We start from the raw sequence: 23,749 nt of genomic DNA, 5'->3' as shown, positions 1-23,749 counted from the left end.
TGTCCAACTCCAAGCCCTCCCATATGGCAGTGACCTCCCCAGAGCCCACTCAAGCAGAGTTCCACCTCTGCTGAAATAGGTTTTTCTACTGTAGCTTCAAAACGAGGATATTAATCATTCTCATCAGTGCATGTCTTAAACCCACAGGCCACCGAATGCGCTTAGCATAGGGCATCCATCACCCTAGAGATGTGTAAGACACTGGGTAAACATTTATCAAATGCACTTAGGTAGGTAGAACTGGGCTTCTGTTGAATTGGAAAACTTTTGAAAGTGTTTTCTTTCGTGGTGTAACATGAAGAAATAATTGAGAAATATTGTAGGGATATAATAATGAGCCATTTTATTCAACAGACTCAGCATCAACAACATGGCAGGAAAGCTAAGTGATACTAAGAGACTCGGCGAGACTAAGAGACTTCCAGGTCATAAAGACCTCAAAGAAGAACATTTTAGGAATGTGGATGGCACCTTCAGCTTGGAAATGCAGAGACCATATTAAGCTGTTAGAAATGTCCCAAACCAGTTGAAGAGAGAACATACAGTACCAGTCAAAGGTTTGCACAGACCTACTCATTCCAGGTGTTCTCTTTAGTTTTACTATTTTCTACATTGTAGAATAGTGAAGACATCAAAACTATTACATTTCACACATGGAATCATGTATTATTAAAAAAAAGTTAAAACAAATCAAAATATATTTGATACATTTGAGATTCTTCAAAGTAGCCACCCTTCATCTTGATGACAGCTTTGCACACTCTTAGCATTCTCTCAACCAGTTTCATGAGGTAGTCACCTGGAATGCATTTCAATTAACAGGTTTGCCTTGTTAAGTTAATTTGTGGAATTTCTTTCCTTCTTAAGGCGTTTGAGCCAATCAGTTGTGATGTGACAAGGTAGGGGTGGTATACAGAATATTGCCCTATTTGGTAAAAGACCAAATCCATATTATGGCAAGAACAGCTCAAATGAGCAAAGAGAAACGACAGTCCATTAAATGAAGTTCTTTATCGTGTCCCTATGGGGAAATGTAGTATTGTGTATGCGGTTTCAGGCCACTCTGCAAGACAGTTCTCTATATTCTGTCAACTGTGAGTCATAGAATCTCTCACTACTACAATCTATTCTAATTTGGATCTGTGAATCTAATTTGGATCTGTGAATCCAACTAACATGTGTTTTGTGGAATGTTTGTACGACAAGTCCCTGCATGTGAGAAATGTTTTGTTCCCCACACAGCACACTCAGAGGAACCTTTTCAGCATAATGCTTTGTCTGTCCAGTGACGTCACTCAAAACAATTATTAAAACCCTTTCCTGTATTAAAATTGCCTAGTGGCCTCATGGGTGGAATATTAAACATTTTCACAATTTCATAACTAATAAATAAATAAATATATATATATATAGTGCCTTGTGAAAGTATTCGGCCCCCTTGAACTTTGCGACCCTTTGCCACATTTCAGGCTTCAAACAAAGATATAAAACTGTATTTTTTGTGAAGAATCAACAACAAGTGGGACACAATCATGAAGTGGAATGACATTTATTGGATATTTCAAACTTTTTTAACAAATCAAAAACTGAAAAATTGGGCGTGCAAAATTATTCAGCCCCTTTACTTTCAGTGCAGCAAACTCTCTCCAGAAGTTCAGTGAGGATCTCTGAATGATCCAATGTTGACCTAAATGACTAATGATGATAAATACAATCCACCTGTGTGTAATCAAGACTCCGTATAAATGCACCTGCGCTGTGATAGTCTCAGAGGTCCGTTAAAAGCGCAGAGAGCATCATGAAGAACAAGGAACACACCAGGCAGGTCCGAGATACTGTTGTGAAGAAGTTTAAAGCCGGATTTGGATACAAAAAGATTTCCCAAGCTTTAAACATCCAAAGGAGCACTGTGCAAGCGATAATATTGAAATGGAAGGAGTATCAGATAACTGCAAATCTACCAAGACCTGGCCGTCCCTCTAAACTTTCAGCTCATACAAGGAGAAGACTGATCAGAGATGCAGCCAAGAGGCCCATGATCACTCTGGATGAACTACAGAGATCTACAGCTGAGGTGGGAGACTCTGTCCATAGGACAACAATCAGTCGTATATTGCACAAATCTGGCCTTCATGGAAGAGTGGCAAGAAGAAAGCCATTTCTTAAAGATATCCATAAAAAGTGTCGTTTAAAGTGTGCCACAAGCAACCTGGGAGACACACCAAACATGTGGAAGAAGGTGCTCTAGTCAGATGAAACCAAAATTGAACTTTTTGGCAACAATGCAAAACGTTATGTTTGGCGTAAAAGCAACACAGCTCATCACCCTGAACACACCATCCCCACTGTCAAACATGGTGGTGGCAGCATCATGGTTTGGGCCTGCTTTTCTTCAGCAGGGACAGGGAAGATGGTTAAAATTGATGGGAAGATGGATGGAGCCAAATACAGGACCATTCTGGAAGAAAACCTGATGGAGTCTGCAAAAGACCTGAGACTGGGACGGAGATTTGTCTTCCAACAAGACAATGATCCAAAACAAAGCAAAATCTACAATGGAATGGTTCAAAAATAAACATATCCAGGTGTTAGAATGGCCAAGTCAAAGTCCAGACCTGAATCCAATCGAGAATCTGTGGAAAGAACTGAAAACTGCTGTTCACAAATGCTCTCCATCCAACCTCACTAAGCTCGAGTTGTTTTGCAAGGAGGAATGGGAAAAAATGTCAGTCTCTCGATGTGCAAAACTGATAGAGACATACCCCAAGCGACTTACAGATGTAATCGCAGCAAAAGGTGGCGCTACAAAGTATTAACTTAAGGGGGCTGAATAATTTTGCATGCCCAATTTTTCAGTTTTTGATTTGTTAAAAAAGTTTGAGATATCCAATAAATGTCGTTCCACTTCATGATTGTGTCCCACTTGTTGTTGATTCTTCACAAAAAAATACAGTTTTATATCTTTATGTTTGAAGCCTGAAATGTGGAAAAAGGTCGCAAAGTTCAAGGGGGCCGAATACTTTCGCAAGGCACTGTATGTATGTATGTATGTATGTATGTATGTATGTATGTATGTATGTATATACATACATACACATATATACATACATACACATATATATACATACATACATACATACATACATACATATACACACACACACATATATATATATATATATATATATATATATATATATACACATACACACACAGGGGCAAAAAAGTATTTAGTCAGCCACCAATTGTGCAAGTTCTCCCACTTAAAAAGATGAGAAAGGCCTGTAATTTTCATCATAGGTACACTTCAACTATGACAGACACAATGAGAAAAAGAAAATCACATTGTAGGATGTTTAATGAATTTATTTGCAAATTATGGTGGAAAATAAGTATTTGGTCAATAACAAAAGTTTCTCAATACTTTGTTATATACCCTTTGTTGGCAATGACAGAGGTCAAACGTTTTCTGTAAGTCTTCACAAGGTTTTCACACACTGTTGCTGGTATTTTGGCCCATTCCTCCATGCAGATCTCCTCTAGAGCAGTGATGTTTTGGGGCAATTGCTGGGCAACACGGAGTTTCAACTCCCTCCAAAGATTTTCTATGGGGTTGAGATCTGGAGACTGGCTAGGCCACTCCAGGACCTTGAAATGCTTCTTACGAAGCCACTCCTTCGTTGCCCGGGCGGTGTGTTTGGGATCATTGTCATGCTGAAAGACCCAGCCACGTTTCATCTTCAATGCCCTTGCTGATGGAAGGAGGTTTTCACTCAAAATCTCACGATACATGGCCCCATTCATTCTTTCCTTTACACGGATGAGTCGTCCTGGTCCCTTTGCAGAAAAACAGCCCCAAAGCATGATGTTTCCACCCCCATGCTTCACAGTAGGTATGGTGTTCTTTGGATGCAACTCAGCATTCTTTGTCCTCCAAACACGACGAGTTGAGTTTTTACCAAAAAGTTATATTTTGGTTTCATCTGACCATATGACATTCTCCCAATCTTCTTCTGGATCATCCAAATGCTCTCTAGCAAACTTCAGACGGGCCTGGACATGCACTGGCTTAAGCAGGGGGACACGTCTGGCACTGCAGGATTTGAGTCCCTGGCGGCGTAGTGCGTTACTGATGGTAGGCTTTGTTACTTTGGTCCCAGCTCCCTGCAGGACATTCACTAGGTCCCCCTGTGTGGTACTGTGATCATTTTGACCCCACGGGGTGAGATCTTGCGTGGAGCCCCAGATCGAGGGAGATTATCAGTGGTCTTGTATGTCTTCCATTTCCTAATAATTGCTCCCACAGTTGATTTCTTCAAACCAAGCTGCTTACCTATTGCAGATTCAGTCTTCCCAGCCTGGTGCAGGTCTACAATTTTGTTTCTGGTGTCCTTTGACAGCTCTTTGGTCTTGGCCATAGTGGAGTTTGGAGTGTGACTGTTTGAGGTTGTGGAGGTCTTTTATACTGATAACAAGTTCAAACAGGTGCCATTAATACAAGTAACGAGTGGAGGACAGAGGAGCCTCTTAAAGAAGAAGTTACAGGTCTGTGAGAGCCACAAATCTTGCTTGTTTGTAGGTGGCCAAATACTTATTTTCCACCATAATTTGCAAATAAATTCATAAAAAATCCTACAATGTGATTTTCTGGATTTTATTTTGTAATTTTGTCTGTCATAGTTGAAGTGTGCCTATGATGAAAATTACAGGCCTCATCTTTTTAAGTGGGAGAACTTGCACAATTGGTGGCTGACTAAATACTTTTTTGCCCCACTGTATATGTAGTCGTATGAAAAAGTTTGGGCACCCGTGACAATTTCCATTCCATATAAATAATTGGGTGTTTGGATCAGCCATTTCATTTTGATCTATTAAATAACTGACACAGTAATATTTCAGTAGTGAAATTAGGTTTATTGGATTAACAGAAAATGTGCAATATGCATCAAAACAAAATTAGACCGGTGCATAAATTTGGGCACCCCAATAGAAAAATCACATCAATATTTAGTAGAGCCTCCTTTTGCTAAAATAACAGCCTCTAGACACTTCCCCTAGCCTCTAATGAGTGTCTGGATTCTGGATGAAGGTATTTTGGACCATTCCTCCTTACAAAACATCTCTAGTTCAGTTAGGTTTGATGGTTGCCGAGCATGGACAGCCCGCTTCAAATCATCCCACTGATTCTCAGATTCTCTTGCACCCCAGTATCTCTACCTGCACATCATCATCTGCACATATATCACTCCAGTATTAATGCTAAATTGTAATTATTTTCACCTCTATGGCCAATTTACTGCCTACCTCCCTACATCTACACACACTGTACATAGATCTTTCTATTTTTATTTTCTGTTATTGACTGTACGTTTGTTTATGTGTAACTCTGTGTTGTTGTTCTTGGTCGCACAGCTATGCTTCATCTTGGCCAGGTCGCAGTTTTAAATGAGAACTTGTTCTCACCTTGCCTACCTTGTTAAATAAAGGTGAAATAAAAAAGAAAATAGCCCATACAGATGGTTAAAGTCATGTTCACAATGAACTATTTTACACGGCCATTTGTTTAGTGAGCTATACTACATTTGACAGTAGGTTTAACACCGGATCCCTATTTCACATACTAGTTACAGCAGGTTTATTGTGCCAAGCTTGTTTATGCAGCACATTAAACCAAACTGTTTCTGTCTCATACAGCATTTTGAGTCTAACTGCGGTAGTCTCCACGTGCCATTTGCATCAGGTCAAGTGTAAGTGGGTCACACAGTGATGCTTCATGTTTAAGTTTGGTAAGCAAACATCTTGCCTCCCTCTCTCTCTCCGTTTTAGGCCAACTCAGGAGGGTTCGCCCATAAAAGCAAATAGACTGTCTCTGGACATTAGGACATCTCTGCAAACACAGAGAGCAATACAACTGGTTTGAAAATAAACAAACCAGGTTATCACTCCCATTACTGTCATAAAGCTCTAAATTGTGGTATTTGTAAAGCTTTCCTTCAGGTGAGGTTAGAAAAAGGCTGCTCTCCTATAGGCTAGGCCTACTATTAAATCAAACATTACAGAGAAAATTCATTTTCAAAAAGCTTGGTAAAATCAGGTTAACTTCTATCAAATTGAATGAGGTATTTTGTAAACATACTGCCTATCACCCTAGGTGGCCTTTTACCTGATAGAAAATCTCATCATAGTAAAGTAATTGAGGCCATGACCCAAACCCACCCACTCCAAACCATCAGCACTATCTTGGACCCACATTTCATTTCATAGCCATTTGAGGCCTGATGAATTTGAGGAGGTAGGATAGATGGAGGTATATTGGTTAGTAATTTGATGTGTGATTAGTAGATTAGTTATTTAAATGCAGTCCAATTATCCCCAGTCCAATGCTTCAGCCTCTCTGTCGGTATGGCTGGTTGACATTCTTTGACACTTAATCTGAAAGCTAGCTGTCACCTCATCGCAATGCCTTTGGAGGGGACTGTGTATATGGTGGTATCTAGAATTATTGGATCCCTTGATAAAGACAAGCAAAAAAATACAGTATAAAAATAATACTGAGCTATATTGTGTGCCCCAAAAATACAAACAATTGTATGACCTAAAAATATAATTTCTCAAAGAGATTTTGTTGAACAAGTAATAAAAAATAAAAATTGAAAAGAAAAGGGCTCAAAATTATTGGATCCCCGGTTTTCAAAAATACAGCACCCTCCAAGGATAACAACGCTGAGCCTTTTTCTAAAATGTTTTATAAGATTGGAGAAACCATTGGGATTGATCATAGACCATTCCTCCATAGAGAATCCTTCTATATCCTTCCTCTATACTTATGGACTTGTGTGCTTGGGGTCAATGTCTTGCTGGAAGATTCACAAGTTTCAGTCTCCTGGCAGAGGCAACCAGGATTTTGGTTAAAATGTCATGGTACTTGATAAAATTCTTGACGTTATTGACCTTATTCAGTGCCCCTGGAGTTTGCTAAACTGCATTGGAATTTGGATTGGAACCGGTGCTAGGGGTCATTTCCATGTCAAATGACTCATGAGCACCAACATGTTAAGTTCATAGGAGCATGTCAAATTGGGTGTCAAATGAAAACTATGAGTCATATATATATATATTTGAGAAATTAAGGAATATATTTAAAAAATATATATGTAAATGTTACCCTAAAAAAAAAATGGATAAACAAAGGTGTTATTTTCTTGTCAAACATATGAAAAATTTGTCTTAGAAAACATCTACCAGAAAAAGTCTTAAAAAAGTATCATAAAAACACAAAACACATTTACACTGAACAAAAATATAAAACACATGTAACATGTTGGTCCCATGTTTCATGAGCTGAAATAAAAGATCCCAGAAATGTTCCATACACACAAACGTTTATTTCTCTCATATTTTGTGCAGAAATATGTTTACATCCCCGTTAGTAAGCATTCGTAATTTGCCAGGCTAATCCATCCACCTGACAGGTGTGGCATTTCAAGAAGCTGATTAAACAGCTCGATCATTACACATGTGTACCTTGTGCTGGAGACAATAATAGGCCACTCTAAAATGTGCAGTTTTGTCGTACAACACAATGCCACAGATGTCTCAAGTTGAGGGAGCATGCAATTGACATGCTGACTACAGGAATGTCAAGCCATTGCCAGAGAATTTAATGTTCATTTCTTTACCATAAGCCACCTCCAACATTGTTTTAGAGAATTTGGCAGTACGTCCAACCGGCCTCATAACTGCAGGCCACGTGTAAACATGAATTTCTGCACATGTAGCGTGGTTCGTTCTGCGTTGTGTACTATTAATTAGGACGCTGCCACAACTGAAGGTCTGCTAGTGGAATTATTTTTATTTGCCCTGCACACGAAGAGACAACACACATTTTGTTAAGCTTTGGCACAGTCCTAGCTCTCAGGCACCTTGCTATGCTGAAGGTCAGGCAAAAGAGAACAATAAGGGGGTACGGAAATACAGATAATCCACGACGGGCAAAACCAAAATATACAAAACTTTTACAATCACATGTATGTACAATATTGATATGAAAAAGTGTTTGTACACCAAAGAAAAACATTAGCTATGCAGCTGTAATTAAATAAAAAAACACAGAATTATTATTATCATCAAATTATTAACATCCCCTCTTTACCTGGCCTATTTGAATTGGTCCTTGTGTGCAACTTGGTGCATAATCTAGGGGAACAACATCACACTGGTACACACACACTGTCAGAAACATCACAGGGAACCTCATCTGCATGCGCGTTGTCCTCCCCAGGTCTTGACCTGACTGCAGTTCAGTGTCTTAATTCACTTCTGTGGGTAAATGCTCACCTTTGATGGCCACTGGCACGTTGCTTGTACCGGGCAGATTGCAGACCGCGTGTATGGTGTGGGAGAGCAGTATACTCACCCATATGTCAACATTGTGAACAGAGTGCCCCATGGTGGCGGTGGGGTTATGGTATGGGCGGGCATAAGCTATGGACAATGAACACAACTGTATTTTATCAATGGCAATTTCAATGCACAGAGATACTGTGACGAGATCCTGGAGGCCCATCGTTGTGCCATTCATCCGCCGCATGACAATGCACAGCCCCATGTCGCAAGGATCTGTACACAATTCCTGGAAGCTGAAAATATCCCAGTTCTTCCATGTCTGGTGAGTATGCAGGCCATGTCACCCATTGAGCATGTTTGGGATGCTCTGGATCTATGTGTACAACAGCGTGTTCAACTTCCCGCCAATATCCAGCAACTTCGCACAGTCATTAAAGAGGAGTGGGACAACATTCCACAGACCACAATCAACAGCCTGATCAACTCTATGCTAAGGAGATGTGTCACGCTGCATGAGGCAAATGGTGGTCACACCAGATACGTACTTGTTTGCTGATCCATGCCCCAAATTTGATTTTTTAAGTATCTGTTAACAGATGCATATCTGTATTCCCAGTCAGGTGAAATCCATAGATTAGGGCCTAATTAATTAAAATTGCCTGATATCCTTATTTGAACTGTAACTCAGTAAAATCTTTGAAATTGTTGCATTTATATTTTTGTTCAGTAGTTTAAGAAACATTGCCTTGTGCCTTAAAATTCCATTACCAAAACCCCACATATCTTTAAGATATTTTCAAATCTTTCTCCCTCATGAGAAGGGAGGATAATTAAAGTTCACAGAAGTAAGAAGGTAGAGACCTATCAACTAGCTAGTGTTTTTACTATGATACATTTTGTTTATGAATTTGGTTTTTAAAAACTGAAATTGTGTTACCAAATCGGTAACAGAATATCTGCAATTAAATTGGCTACACTGGGAAATCCTAACAGTCACAAACCACAGTTGCTACCGTCCTCCCTTCCACTGCCATACTGTTATGTTAAGCTGATAACACTTTTCTTTCTATTTCTGTCATCTGGTCATCAAAGCAAAAATGTGAAAACTCTGGACAACCCCTACCGGTAGGTAGCCTAGCGGTTAAGAGTGTTGGGCCAGTAACAGAAAGGTCGCTGGTTCAAAATGGCGGAGTGATTTCTGCCTATTGCACCCTTAAATGTGAAAGACACATTTTGGTTGAATGCATTAATTTGTGCAACTGACCACGTACCTCGCTCTCTCCAATGCATGTCACCTCTCCCAGCTCTTACTGACATCTACCCATGACCTCCCTCTCATTCTATATACTGTAACCAGCATCTTCACCCACTGAGCACCGACCGACACCGGACAGCGTTTTGTCAGTCCACCCTGGCCTTGATTTCAATGTCCACAGTCATAGTTTTTTGGTCCAGTCTGGAGCAGAGTTTATTTCAATACAGACGTCTGGACCAACCTTCATCTGGCCTAAACATAGATGTCCATGATTGGTTCAGATTTGGTCCAGTCTGGACCAAATCTGAACAAATCATAGACGTCTATGTGTCGCAGGTTTGGACAGTAAAGTACAGTAGAGTAAAGAAAAGTAGAGATTAGAGTATAATGTAGTACTCTAATTTCTGGTCTTGAACACTGCTGTATTGAGATTTTTTCAAACTCAAGGTGTCATGTCACAGCTGACACCCCATTCTTTCTGAAGACATCTTTGAATTTGGAGCAGACATTTTTTGGAAAAGAAATATCACTCAGTTTGTGACCATTTACCTAAATGATGTTACCATCTTTGCTTAGTTCTTTCAATAAATGTGGTTTTGTAAAATGTTCAGTGTACATTTGTTGAATTACTCCTTGTGCATAGAGTTGTATGGGTTGATAAACTTTAAAATCAATAGTTTTTGTTTGGCATACTAAGTGGGTTTGCCCTTCGAAAGCGGTGGGTTTGCCCTTCGAAAGAACAATGCATATGCAGAAAATACCTCAGTCTGTAAAATATGTTGGTGAATCTTTGACACTTTGATGGCACTCAGGAGGCAGTGTTCTTCAATTTCATAAAACATTTTAGAAAAAGGCTTAGTGTCGTTATCCTCATAATGGGAGGACTTTTGTTACACTTTCAAGTAATTTATTTAGAGAAAACACTGACATTGAACAACTGTAATAATACGTTTGATCCAATACCTCTAATAAATCCTTAAATACAGTAATGCAATTTCTTCTCATAAATCAGGGAGAAAACACACGGTTCTATGCGACAGAAAGGCTCTAATTTCTCTGTCCAGGCTCAGACATCAAAACGAATATATATTTATAAAAACTCCCAGTAATTTATTGGGTAAATCACCAACGTTTCGGATGCTGAGTTAATATATGGAGTGTGCGACTATTTTATATCTTATAGTTTATTCTCCGTTAGTCAGCACCTCTACATAAAATAATGTTCTCTGGGTGTGCGCCAGCTCATGTTTTTTTATCAGACTCAAAAGACAGAGACTTCACTGCACATAATGCATAATGAGTACACACAAACAAGTGGGCTACACAATCTGAACTTCATATTTACACACATACATCCAAATGCATATACTATCACACAAAGTCACAGAATAGAGTGTGGAGGGAGGAGAGGTGAAAGGGATTGAGTGGGCGGGAGTGTGAGCGAAAGACAGAGAAAGAGGCAGAGGGAGAGTGGGAGTGAGTGGCACATGGCTTTCAGTCTAAAAAAGGGAAAGAGCGGCATGAAGCCAAAACCAGAACCTGGATTAGCTAGATAAAGAAGGGGGGGGTAAAGAAAGAAAATGTAGGTTTCTTCACTGTGGAAATGGTGCAAACGCATGACACTTTTCACGGTCACAAGCGTCTTCTACAATATGAATAGACAATGAGCGTGTGGGTAGAGTGAGAAGAAGTGAGTCCAGGGAGAAAGATGGATGGATAAAGCTAATAGATGAGACAGGAAAAGAGGGAGAGATAGGCTAGAGATTTCATGTTAAAGGTAGGCTGGATGGTGCATGGAAGAGGATGTCGTAATAAAAGAGAGGTGAAGGAGGAAAATGGAGGAGTAGGCCTACTAGGAGAAGAAACGGAGGAGGAGAACGTGTGACGAGTATATAGGAACTCACAAGAGAGAAGCTCTGTGTATAGTGTGACACTGACCCAGGCAGAAAGGGAGAGAGCTGCACATGGAGGCTGGAGCAGACGGGTACAGGGCTGGGAGCCGACAGACAGAGGGAGGGAGAGACAGGGCCCTGCTGCAACTGCACTGCTCTGCCAGCCTGGGTTAACATCCCCCTGTGGACTCTCGATAATGTCCCAATCTCTCCCCTATTCATGCTGAACACCTCACCAATACACTTCACCCCTAATATCCTCCTCAGTCCTCACACCGCAAGGCTGGGCTCGCAAAATACACAACGCACTGGGAGTTTTCCCCCTATGCTTCCACAAACACCTGTTTCCTTTCACCACCACACACTAGAACAAATACAGTATGTGGCATTCAGTCAGGTCCATAATTATTGGCACCCTTGATAAAGATGAGGAAAAAAAGACTGATCCCTCCCAATGTGTTCTCATATCTCAAAATATTTAAACAAAAAGGCTTAATGCAGTTATTCTCACAGGGTGAGGTATTGACAACAGGGGAAGCAATCATTTTGACCACCTTTTTTAGAAGAAATATTACTTGTTAAACTAAATATATTTCTCTGAGAAAATGCATTTGCAAAAAATAATATAATTTCCCTCACAAATGTTGCATACAATATAGCTCAGTATTTGTATACATTTATTTTTTAGTATTTTCTTCTGCAAAATGTTTGGTCCTAATGTATGACCATATGTGACTTGATAAGCTCCTAATAAACTGTAGCTGTAAATTACTTCACAAGTCAATCATTTACAGACTTTTTGTAGTCCAAAAATGCCATTACCATCACAGTACTCCAGATAAAACCTACCCCTCTTTTAATACAAAAACCGTCAATGACATACATTATATGTGGTTTGTCACATTGAGGCTGTCAAAAAGAGGCACCCTATTCCCTTTATAGTGCACTACTTTTGACTAGGGTTTGTAGGGCTCTATAGAGAATATGGTGCCATTTCAGACACGCTTTGTGAAAGACACAACCGTCAGGAGAGGAGAGGTACTCTGTGGGGGTTGAGGAGTCAGCAGGGAGGGAGTAAGTGGAAGCAGGTGTAAACAAAACGGACAGTATTCTGTTGTACTGTGGCTAGGAACCTCTTAGCCCCCTACTGTAGATCTAATGGATTATTAGGCTTTTAAATGGTTGTGTTTGTCAAACAGGGACACCAGGTTTCTGTCTGAGAAAAGCAGTTTAATTTATAATATGGCCATACCACCAGTGTGATCTTTCCCAAATTAGATTTAATCTTATGTTGGAGAAATCCGTGTAGATTGTTGTCATGAAGTCCAGAATGTGACACTTGTATGTTGTGATGGGAATTATTGGCTAGGGAGTGGTTGCTGTGAAATGACCAAAGCAAAATCTCAATAGCACCTCTACTGGAAACAGATCTGTGCGTGTGCAACATGAATGTACATCTCACACATACCCACTCCAGTCTCATCTCAGGTATTGAAATCAAGCTTGTTCCATAAACGTTTGGAAAGAGGTTGAGAAGGAAAAAGTAAAGAAAACTTGTCCTCTTCTCACTGCTAAGGTAGAGAAGCAGCAGAGCCACAGTACTGCAGCATAATTATTAGTCCAAATGGAACGTTTTTCAACTGTACTGATCAAAAATATAAAACGCAACATGCGCTAAAAGATCCCAAACATTTTTCATATACACAAAAAGCTTATTTCTCTCAACTTTGGTGCAGAAATGTGTTTACATCACTGTTAGTGAGTATTTCCAATTTGCCAAGCTAATCCATCCACCTGACAGGTGTGACATTTCAAGAAGCTGATTAAACAGCTTGATCATTACACAGGTGTACCTTGTGCTGGGGGCAATAAAAGGCCACTAAAATGTGCAGTTTTGTCACAACACAATGCCACAGTTGAGGGAACGTGCAGTTGTGACTATAGGAATATCCATCAAAGCTGTTGCCAGAGAATTTAATGTTAATTTCTCTACCATAAGCCGCTACCAACGTTGTTTTAGAGAATTTGGCAGAACATCCAACCAGCCTCACAACCGCAGACCACGTGTAACCACTCCACCACAGGACCTCCACATCCAGCTTCTTAACCTGCGGGATCATCGGAGACCAGCCACCCGGACAGCTGATGTAACTGTGGGTTTGCACAACCAAAGAGTTTCTGCACAAGATGTCAGAAACTGTCTTATGGAAGCTCATCTGAGTGCTCGTCCTCCTCCCCAGGGTCTTGACCTGACTGCAGTTTGGCGTCGTGACCGACTTCAGTGGGCAAATGCTCACCTTCGATGCCCACTGGCACGATGGAGAAGTATGCTTTTCACAGACAAATCCTGGTTTCAACTGTACCGGGCAGATGACAGAGAGCGTGTATGGCGTCATGTGGGTGATCAGTTTGCTGCTGTCAACGTTGTGGTGGCGGTGGGGTTATGGTATGGGCAGGCATAAGCTACGGACAATGAACACAATCGCATTTTATCGATGGCAATTTGAATGCACAGATATACCGTGACGAGGTCCTGAGGCCCATTGTCGTGCCATTCATCCGCCGCCATCACCTCAGGTTTCAGCATGATAATGCTCAGCCCCATGTCACAAGGATCTGTACACAATTCCTCGAATCTGAAAATGTCCCCATTCTTCCGTAGCCTGCATACATCCCTAACATGTCACACATTGAGCATGTTTGGGATGCTCTGGATGAAAGTGTACGACAGCGTGTTCCAGTTCCCGCCAATATCCAGCAAATTTGCACAGCCATTGAAGAGTGGGACATCATTCCACGGGCCACAATCGACAGCCTGACAAACTCTATGCAAAGGAGATGTGTTGCGCTGCATGAGGCAAACGGTGGTCACACCAGATACTGACTGGTTTTCTGATCCACACCACTCCTATCTTTTTTTTAAGGTATCTGTGACCAACAGATGCATATCTGTACTCCAAGTCATGTGAAATCCATAGATTAGGGCCTAATGAATTTATTTAAGATCAACTTATATATCTTTACAGTATTTGAACTGTAACACAGTAAAAAAAAACTAGAGTTTCTATTGGACAACTTCAGGTAGGTCCCGCCCCGTTATGTTCCAGTTGCTTCCGTTTAAGAAATGCTTTGCAACAGAATCAGCATAATGAACACGCCCCTGGGTAAACTGAGTCTGAATGCAAGATTACTACAGGGATTTAAACCAGCTTTAGGGGGCAAACTGGGTCTCAAATCCACTGAAGACACTTTGAATGTGGCCGTAATCCATGTACACTGCATCTCTCTGCCCACTGGCTTTTGTCTTCTAGTATTACACAACAGTCATAACAACTCTCTCCAAGTAGTAACAACTTTCAGAACATCATCTCTTTTACACTACTGCAAACAGATCATGCTTGATACACAGACATACACCTGTAATACAAACTCACATTTCTTACATGATCCACTTGTCCATGTTCGAGCCTTCATGAAAACATGCAGAGCACCTAGGGAAGCTATATTGGCACTCCTAGGGAAGCTATATTGGCACTCATGGAAATAAAGTGATTGTGACTGGGCATTCATTCTATTGGTATGACAAGCATTTCTCTCTGTAGGCCCAGCTATATGAGGCTGATAAAAGGCTCGGTCTTCACCCATTGAGCTACATGTGCTTTATCCAGTCTCTCTCCACCGGCTGCATGTCTGCACATGAGCATCATAGCCTACCAGGTCCTAACGGGTTATTGAGAGGAATGCAAAAACACTGGACATTCTGCAGAAAGACTCCACAATGATGGAATAATAAAGGAGTAAAGACATGGTAGAGAAAAGGTTTGAATACATCTAGCCTAATCTTCAAGGTTTGCTGTGGGTTGAGCCTTCCTTAAATCAATAACGGACCTGCCACTAATTGTTGAGCCATATAACCGAATGTCCGAATTTGCCTAATCTCTTTCTTATCACCAAGGTAGGTAAAAGCTAAGAAAAAAATGCATGAGTAATATTGCTACCCCAGTTGATATTTAGAAAAGGCTATTGTCTATATAGGTAAGACATTCACGCTGTCACTGTATGACATCCCTCCCCATCCCATTCCAATGATCAGCCGTTGGGCTTCTTTCTCACCTGTATTGTGACGATGCCTTGCCAAGACCCACTGCATCGGTTCTGTTCGTTCTCCCATCCTACGCCTGTCCACCTCGAGCTCACCTCCACGCGGACCTGGACCAGTGCTCTGCCGGGGATAAACCCTGTAAAACTCCGCAGCGACAATATTGCGCTGAACCGTGGCTGGCAGAACACACACGTACCTCCCTATGAATCTAACCACGGTACTTCAAGTGACAGGTTCCACTGGAATCCGGGCCAGGCAATCAGATAAGGGTCGCAGCTGGATCATACCCTAACCTACAGTCAAACCGTGCAGACACGCGCTCCATTTACTCTGCCTTGGAATTCAAGGTCTTAATTCATCGATAAATTGCAACACGTCGTCGATATGTAGGATATCTGCTGACCGATGTTTCTTCACGCCATGTAGGAGAGCCGGGAGGTTCATCCATACAATGTTTCTCACTGACAGAGAGTGAAGTTGAACAAATAAATCGCTACACAATCTTTTTATATTGTATCATGTGACAACCAACCGGACAACTCCCGAACCCAATCAAACTACTTCAAGTAGCTGGTCCCAAGAAATTGGTTGTTGTAATACCAGCCGACAGACCAATTTTTTACCCCTGAAAAGATACGTCGTTTCTATTCCCATTCCCTATTCCGCAGCTGCGGATCAAACACCGAATCACCACTGCGTCATTTACGTAGGAACTTTACGTCATCCATCGCCCTACAATAGAGCCAGTTGGATTTGCGTCGTTCACGCAGGATTCGGCGATTGTATGCACTGTGTAAACCGCTGGCATACTGTGAAATGCACGACTGGTGGTTTGTGAATATCGAGGAATCTCCAACTGTAGAGTTTGGGCGTGGACCCGCGTCATTTCCTGAGCTACACTTTTATTAAATAGATGTGCCCTGCACTCAGACTGGCTCTAAATGCAAAACATGGGCAGACCACATTTTCTTTAAAATATCAGCAAAACAAATATTATTACAAGCACATAATTAGCCAAATGCATTTTCCATTAATAGGCTAACACTTTTAGACTACACAACTTGGGAAGGCTACCCTATAGCCATCAGTCTGCTGCGACCTCAACAGCTTTGGGTCATCTGTCCATGGCAGACTGTCGGGCATCACCCTAAAATAGAAATAAGCTGGCTGAAATATTCATTCTTAGTAATGTCGACACTGTTGAAAATAGGCCTACTTGATATCCCAAATGGATACTGATTTTCAGAGTTGTAAGTTTGTTGTATATAACGCCCATCTTACAGTATAGGCTACAAGGCACATAGGCACAAAACCTGACTGTTGGCATTGACATTTATTTGAGTATTGACTGAGCCCTGCTGGTCATGCTTGTTAATGTCGTACATTGCTGCTGTGTGTTTTAGGAATGCAGGAATGTTGCTATAGGCATCTGCCATGATGTTCCACCTACTATAAGTCACCCTACTATATCCTGCTTCCTCCCATAGATTAGTAGTACATGGAGGTAACCACCTTAATGCATTACTACAGTGGTGAGAAAGGTTTAAATGTTATAATTTAATTGTCAAAAACAAGACAAAAGCAGCCAGGCCCAGAAAACATGTTTATTTTTATTTGATTTAACGAGGCAAGTCAGTTAAGAACAAATTCTTATTTACAATGACGGCCTATCAAAAGGCCTCCTGCGGGGACAGGGGCCTGGGATTAAAAATAAAAACAATATAAATATAGGACAAAACACACATCACAACAAGATAGACAACACAACACTACATAAAGAGAGACCTATAAGACAACATAGCAAGGCAGCAACATGACAACACAGCATGGTAGTAACACAATATAAGAACAACATGGTAGCAACACAAAACATGGTACAAACATTATTGGGCACAGACAACAGCACAAATTGCAAGAAGGTAGAGACAATAAATCACACAAAGCAGCCACACCTGTCAGTAAGAGCATCCATGATTGAGTCTTTGAATGAAGAGATTGAGATAAAACTGTCCAGTTTGGGTGTTTGTTGCAGCTCGTTCCAGTCGCTAGCTGCAGCAAACTGAATAGAGGAGCAAACCAGGGATGCGTGTGCTTGGGGGACCTTTAGCAGAATGGGACTGTCAGAACAGGTGTTGTATGTGGAGGATGAGGGTTGCAGCGAGGCCTAAGAGGGGTTTATAAATAAGCATCAACCAGTGGGTCTTGCGATGGGTATACAGAGATGACCAGTTTACAGAGGAGTATAGAGTGCAGTGGTGGCAAATCTGATGGCCTAATGGTAAAGAACATCTAGACGCTTACCTGCAGATCTATAAATTATGTCTCCATAATCTAGCATGGGTAGCATGGTCATCTGAATCAGGGTTCGTTTGGCAGCTGGGGTGAAATAGGAGCGATTACGATAGGCAAAACAAAGTCTAGATTTAACTTTAGCCTGCAGCTTTGATATGTGCTGAGAGAAGGACACTGCACCGTCTAGCCATACTCCCAAGTGCTTGTATGAGATGACTACCTCAAGCTCTAAACCCTCAGAGGTAGTAATCACACCTGTGAAGAGGGGCATTCTTCTTACCAAACCACATGACCTTTGTTTTGGAGGTGTTCAGAACAAGGTTAAGGGTAGAGAAAGCTTGTTGGACACTCAGAAAGCTTTGTTGTAGAGCATTTAACACAAAATCCAGGGAGGGGCCCACTGAGTAAAATACTATCATCTGCATTTAAATGGGTGAGAGCGCTTCCTGTTGCCTGAGCTATGTTGTTGATGTATATTGAGAAGAGCGTGGGCCTAGGATTGAGCCTTGGGGTACTCCCTTGGTGACAACCAGTGGCTGAGACAGCAGATTTTCTGACTTTATACACTGTACTCTTTGAGAGAGGTAGCTAGCAAATCAGCCCAAAAACCCATCAGAGACACCAATACTCCTTAGCCGGCCCACAAGAATGGAATGGTCTACCGACAGCTCAATAATCACAGTGTCGGTAGAATACAATGGTAGGCAGGTATCCTAGCGGTTAAGCGTGTTGGGCCACTAACCAAATGTTTTCTGGTTTGAATCCCAGAGCAGACTGGATGAAAAATATGCTGATGTGCCCTTGAGCAGAGCACTTAACCCGAATTGCTCCTTTAAGTCACTCTGGATAAGAGTGTCTGCTAAATGACAAAAATGACAATGTAGGCACACAGTAGTATTTGACTGAACTAGGGCTGTATTATTTGAATGATGTCATCCCCTTAGCATCACAGGGAGATATTTTATTTAGATAAAGTCAGAGACAGTGGTGCAAGAAAGTACTCAACTAAATCCATGTACTGAACACACTTGAGATAAAATTTGAAACACACAAACAAGCACATTTTCCCCTTTACAAATGTGACTCACAAATACACACATTTTGAGGCAGCATGATGCCACGCATTGGGTATGCAAATCTTTCTATTATATATTTGTACAGTATATACAATTGAATTACTATTGTAGTAATTAGTATAGTAGGCTTCTACAAGAATTTGACAAGAATTTACTTTAAAAAATACATCCTAAGCTCTAGGGCGAGGCAGAGAGAGATACAGTAAATTGAACCAAGACACAATGCAGTCTAAAGATACAGACACCCCCACTGTTTGCAGCCCAGATGGTACATCCCAGTCCTTCTCCTTTCCCTCCCTCTGTTTTCACTGTGCCCTCCATCTCTCTACTTACTCTCACTCTCTGTCTTGAGGACATTACTGAGTTCCGGCTGATAGCTTTTGAGCAGCAATTCCATCCCTCCATCCTTCCGGCCATTGTTACAGAGCTGTTGGAGAGGAGAACAGAATAGCCTGAGGGTATGTACTCTCAGATTTCTACCTCCTCACCCTTCATGCTATTTCAGTATTTTGGTCAATGGGATTATCACAGCCTGTGCAACTCCTATCTTCATATCCTGTGCCAGCATCGAGCATCCTCAGATGCATCCGTTTTAGTATCTCTGTTTTTTCTTTAATTCCTCTCTCTCTCTCTCTCTCTTTCTTATTTTCCTGCCTTTGGATCATTCTGTATCTCCACTATGTTATTACTCTCTCCTCTCCTTATTCCTGTCTGCTTTCCTCCATCTTGACCTCCATTAACAGTACATAATGTATGACTCATGCCATTTTAGAGATAGACAGGGAGAGAGAAATAAATAAATATACAGAGAATATTTATTGCTTGCTGAGACTGGATTAACACACATCAGACAGTGTGGTGAGTGCAGAAGACATGCATGCACCTCTCAACTGGGCTCTTTTTTTAACAGCTGCAGCAGCGTGATTACTCCGTCTGTTACAAAACGTGCAGTTAACTTTCCCATGAGATTGCTCTTGACAGGATGCTGGACTTAAAGTGTTGCTTCCACTGGAAGTTTGCTCTACAGATGTAATAAACAAACCAGATAATGTATATAGCAGGGATAATGTGGTTCTGTTTATGTCATCTTGTCTGTCAAGGTCACATGATGGCCCTGTCTCTACTGATATGAAGCTACATGATGACATGATGCTTCATTCTGCAGTGAATAAGGAGGTGTAAAATACTTCCTGTGTATGTTGATGCTCCCTGTCTGTATAATAACACCAAGGGACAGTAGAGCAGATAGAGTCTAATCTGTGTGATTATCTGTCTGCCTCTGTTTGCGGTTTTCCATCAGTAAAGCAGTGCTGACCTGAAAGACACTTCTGACCAACTCCACCTGTTTCTGGATCCATGGAAGCTAAGGCTAAGAGCGGGGCACCAGCGCCCAAGGCATCCTCTAAAGCAGAGAAGGCGGAGAAGAAGGAGACAGCTCCCCCTAAAAAGGTTGACCCCACTCCAGTAGAGCCTCCACCCCCAGCGGCCCCTGTGGAAGAGCCTCCAGTGGAGGATGGCTCAGCTGAACCAGAGGGGGCACCAGAGGGGGAGGAGGCAGCAGAGGCCAGCACAGACTCCCTGGAAAGCCTGAAGCCCTTCCTCATTGGTGGTGCCATCATCGCTGCTGGTGCCATCCTGTTGGGGGCACTGTTGTTGGCAAGAAGAAATTAATCACCACCACTCATCATAAAAACCTATTGGTTGATGGGTTAACAAGTCACTTGCTGATTGGTTCATAGACTATCATGCAGCTGGTAGAGATGGGGGATGGGGAGTCACTTTGCTTCTTAAGTTTATTTCAGCCTGACCTTGCTTGTAGTGAATAAAAACATCAGTGAACATTCAAGAAATATATTTCTGGGCCCCTGCTAGTATACTCACGCATGAATTTGCTCCACCTCTCTAACTGCACCTACTTATTATAGGGCTACACGCTTTTAATCACCATACAAATGCACTCCAACAGTTACACTGGACACACACATATATACAGTACTTGAACACCCTATTTATCCAGTATGCACCGATAAACATTTTGATGTTTCTGGGTCTACTAATACATAAATTAGAAGTTGAAATGCAGCAACTTTATATTGTTTGATTTGAAAAAGGTCATATGAAGTGAAGTATGAAGTATATTAAACATACTATTGTGAGTGCCTAGCAGGTTAGGGGTCAATTTCATTTAAATTCCAGTCAATTCAGGAAGTACACTGAAATTCCAATTCTCTTGAATCATTTTCAATATAGAACATTTGGAATTTGAATTTTGGAGTGCAATTTACATGGAATTGATCCCAACCCTGGTGCCTAGTATGTGCTATTTCTATGCTCGTATTGCTTTTGCTGTAAATACCTGGTCCCTGCAGATTAGATGTGAACCCTTTTGAATAACGGTTTTAGACCAGGAGATATCGTTATATCAATTCAGGGGAAGTTGCATGTTTTAGGGAAGGCTGTGTGTGATGTCAGTAATGGCAGATAGTGTGACAGATGAAGTAACTTAAATAATTGTATGTGATACACTTCCATTTCAGTCTCTACTGATGCTGAGGTAATAACATTTCATAGTCAAATTGCCCCTATATCCCAAATCAATATGTACATTGAGATTATAGTCAAAGTTATGCCTGGCTGCCTGCGTTTACTGCCCTGGTGACACAAATGGAGTATAAACCAAAAGCATATACACTAAATTGCCAAACCTATTGCCAAAAATATTATATATTATATTTTAACCCTGTGTGTTAACACTGAAATCCCTTGGTGTGTCCATTTGTCAAATGTATTAACAGCTTGCTTACTACAATTTCTCTGGAGCAATAGTGTAGCCTCTATTTATTTGAAGACCATACATGTTAGAGAGTGTTAGTGCGAGAGACTGTGCAGCTACTGTAATAGTACTGTACATTGTATGAATTTTGATTCAGAATGAAAATATTCTACATGCAATATGTGGTGTACCAATGTATGTGGTAGCTTGGCCAGTCATGCTCAGCAAATCAGCATATACACAAATATATTACATCCATCTCCAACCTCCAGGAAAGCATTGAAAGTATGATGAAATGATAATACATGCATTACGGTGTATTTTGTAATATTTTTTGATAGTTTGATGAACCTAGAATTCAAGTAGAAAGCATACATTATTGATGGGAGTAGAGAAATAGATGGATTTATTTAGTAGATCAACTGAGATTGTTTCCTCTTTTGTTTCCCTATTAATTACAGAGAAGCTCTCCTATTTTTGATAACATAAACAGTTTTTTTTTTTATATGTAAGAGGCCTACGAGATTTTCAACACCCAATCAAACATCTTGCTTGAACACTGGCATGTAGCGTACCATGATGCAATATCAATACCTCCAGCACAGCAACAGAACAGACACATATTCTGCGAACACATGTTCAAATAGCCTAGTCATCATGTCACAGAGTACTAAATCAAATCTAGCAGTTATTTTCCTTGGTCTCAAAGAGCGTATAAATGCAATAATTCCAGTAGGACTTCACATTTTAGCACATGTTCTGTATGATATTAAAATAAATGGCAATGATGGTGAAATGTTGATGGGTAATACTATTGTAAATGGAGAATGAGAACCAGATGATGATGATGAGATATTGGTGATTATGATGGGGATTAAACCTATATTTTCTTGATATCCCAGCTCCCTATGACATATTTTCCCTCTTGCACACTCCCTCCCCCCAAAGCTCCTTGTGTAAATCCAAATGGTTGTCTTGTGACTTGACCTTTATTAAAGGCAATGGACGCTCTTGCATAGACTAAAGGGTCTCTTTGAGAGCTGTGAATAATTTTGTGTCCTACACTCTCCACCAATAGAAATAGCTAGGGTTCATTGTGTTGAGATTGAAGCACTCCTCTCATTGTTTCCTTTCCTCCATCATCACTGATATGAATAGGACTGACTGGCTATAGGCTGTATTATGTCCACCATTCACATGTTAGCGGTCATGAAAAGGAGACATTTTAAATGTTATCATGCTGGCCAATAGGGTTTCTAAACATTGTGCTGTTTTAAAAATCTGAATTCTCAAAGAGATACATTAGCCAGTTCCAGATGTGAATCTAGTATTCTAGTAACCATGTGTATGTGACCAATAAAATTGGATTTCATGATTTGAATCTAGTATTGGACTAGTCCAAAATAGAAAACTGAGGGGGAGTCGTATTCTAAATGTAACAGTATAAATTTTAACCATCCCCCTCGCCCATACCCGGGCGTGAACCAGGGACCTTCTGCACACATCAACAGTCACCCTCGAAGCATCGTTACCCATCGCTCCACAAAAGCCGCGGCCCTTGCAGAGCAAGGGGAACTACTACTTCAAGGTCTCAGAGCAAGTGACGTCACTGATTGAAACGCTATTTAGCGCCCACGCTAACTAAGCTAGCCGTTTCACATCCATTACACTCACCCCCCTTTTGACCTTCCTCCTTTTTCCGCAGCAACCAGTAATCCGGGTCAACAGCATCAATGTAACAGTATAAATTTAAATGGAGCTATGAATGAGGCGCAGCTCATTCAATTACAACATTTCTAGAACCCTCTGTAAAGTTTCAGCCCCTGGACATGCCCCAGTCAGTTGCCAACTTAGTGACTTTGTCATTAGTGTGTATTCAGACTCCTCTAGCGACACATTTTCAAAAAAGCAACAAGCGACAAATCTAGCGACTTTTTCTGGTGTTATTGGAGACTAAGAACGATACGCGCTTTCACCGCACTCTTCTCAACGAGCAGTGGGCCCCACCCAGTC

The 23,749-nt window shown here is 41.1% G+C and overlaps 2 protein-coding genes across 9 annotated transcripts in view; one reads left to right on the top strand and one right to left on the bottom strand.

The window, feature by feature from the left end:
- The window catches only part of LOC110526536 (diacylglycerol lipase-alpha), a 46,899-nt gene extending 30,444 nt beyond the window's left edge, over window positions 1–16,455 (bottom strand). For 3 of the 8 annotated variants that reach the window (XM_090238799.1, XM_090238800.1, XM_090238802.1), the window contains exons 1-2: window positions 15,792–16,428; window positions 15,607–15,715 (exon numbers count right to left, since the gene is read on the bottom strand). The gene's annotated coding sequence lies outside the window, so the exon portion shown is untranslated. Of the gene's footprint in view, window positions 1–15,606 lie in introns of all 8 variants that reach the window. The other 5 variants (XM_036980919.2, XM_021607585.3, XM_021607586.3 and 2 more) reach the window with 3 other exon arrangements.
- Window positions 16,456–19,206: 2,751 nt separating this feature from the next.
- Window positions 19,207–22,761, top strand: LOC110526535 (uncharacterized). The gene is made up of 2 exons (XM_090238798.1): window positions 19,207–19,421; window positions 20,264–22,761. The coding sequence occupies exon 2, from the start codon at window positions 20,320–20,322 to the stop codon at window positions 20,632–20,634; it is 315 nt and encodes a 104-aa protein (XP_090094924.1). The 5' UTR covers window positions 19,207–19,421; window positions 20,264–20,319; the 3' UTR covers window positions 20,635–22,761.
- The last annotated feature ends 988 nt before the right edge of the window (window positions 22,762–23,749 follow it).

This window comes from Oncorhynchus mykiss, chromosome 6 (genome assembly GCF_057628025.1).
Source record: "Oncorhynchus mykiss isolate SJ-2025 chromosome 6, ASM5762802v1, whole genome shotgun sequence".
Classification (NCBI taxonomy): domain Eukaryota; kingdom Metazoa; phylum Chordata; class Actinopteri; order Salmoniformes; family Salmonidae; genus Oncorhynchus; species Oncorhynchus mykiss.
Note: the sequence above shows the minus strand (reverse complement) of the source record. Positions and strands in the feature narration are given on the sequence as shown.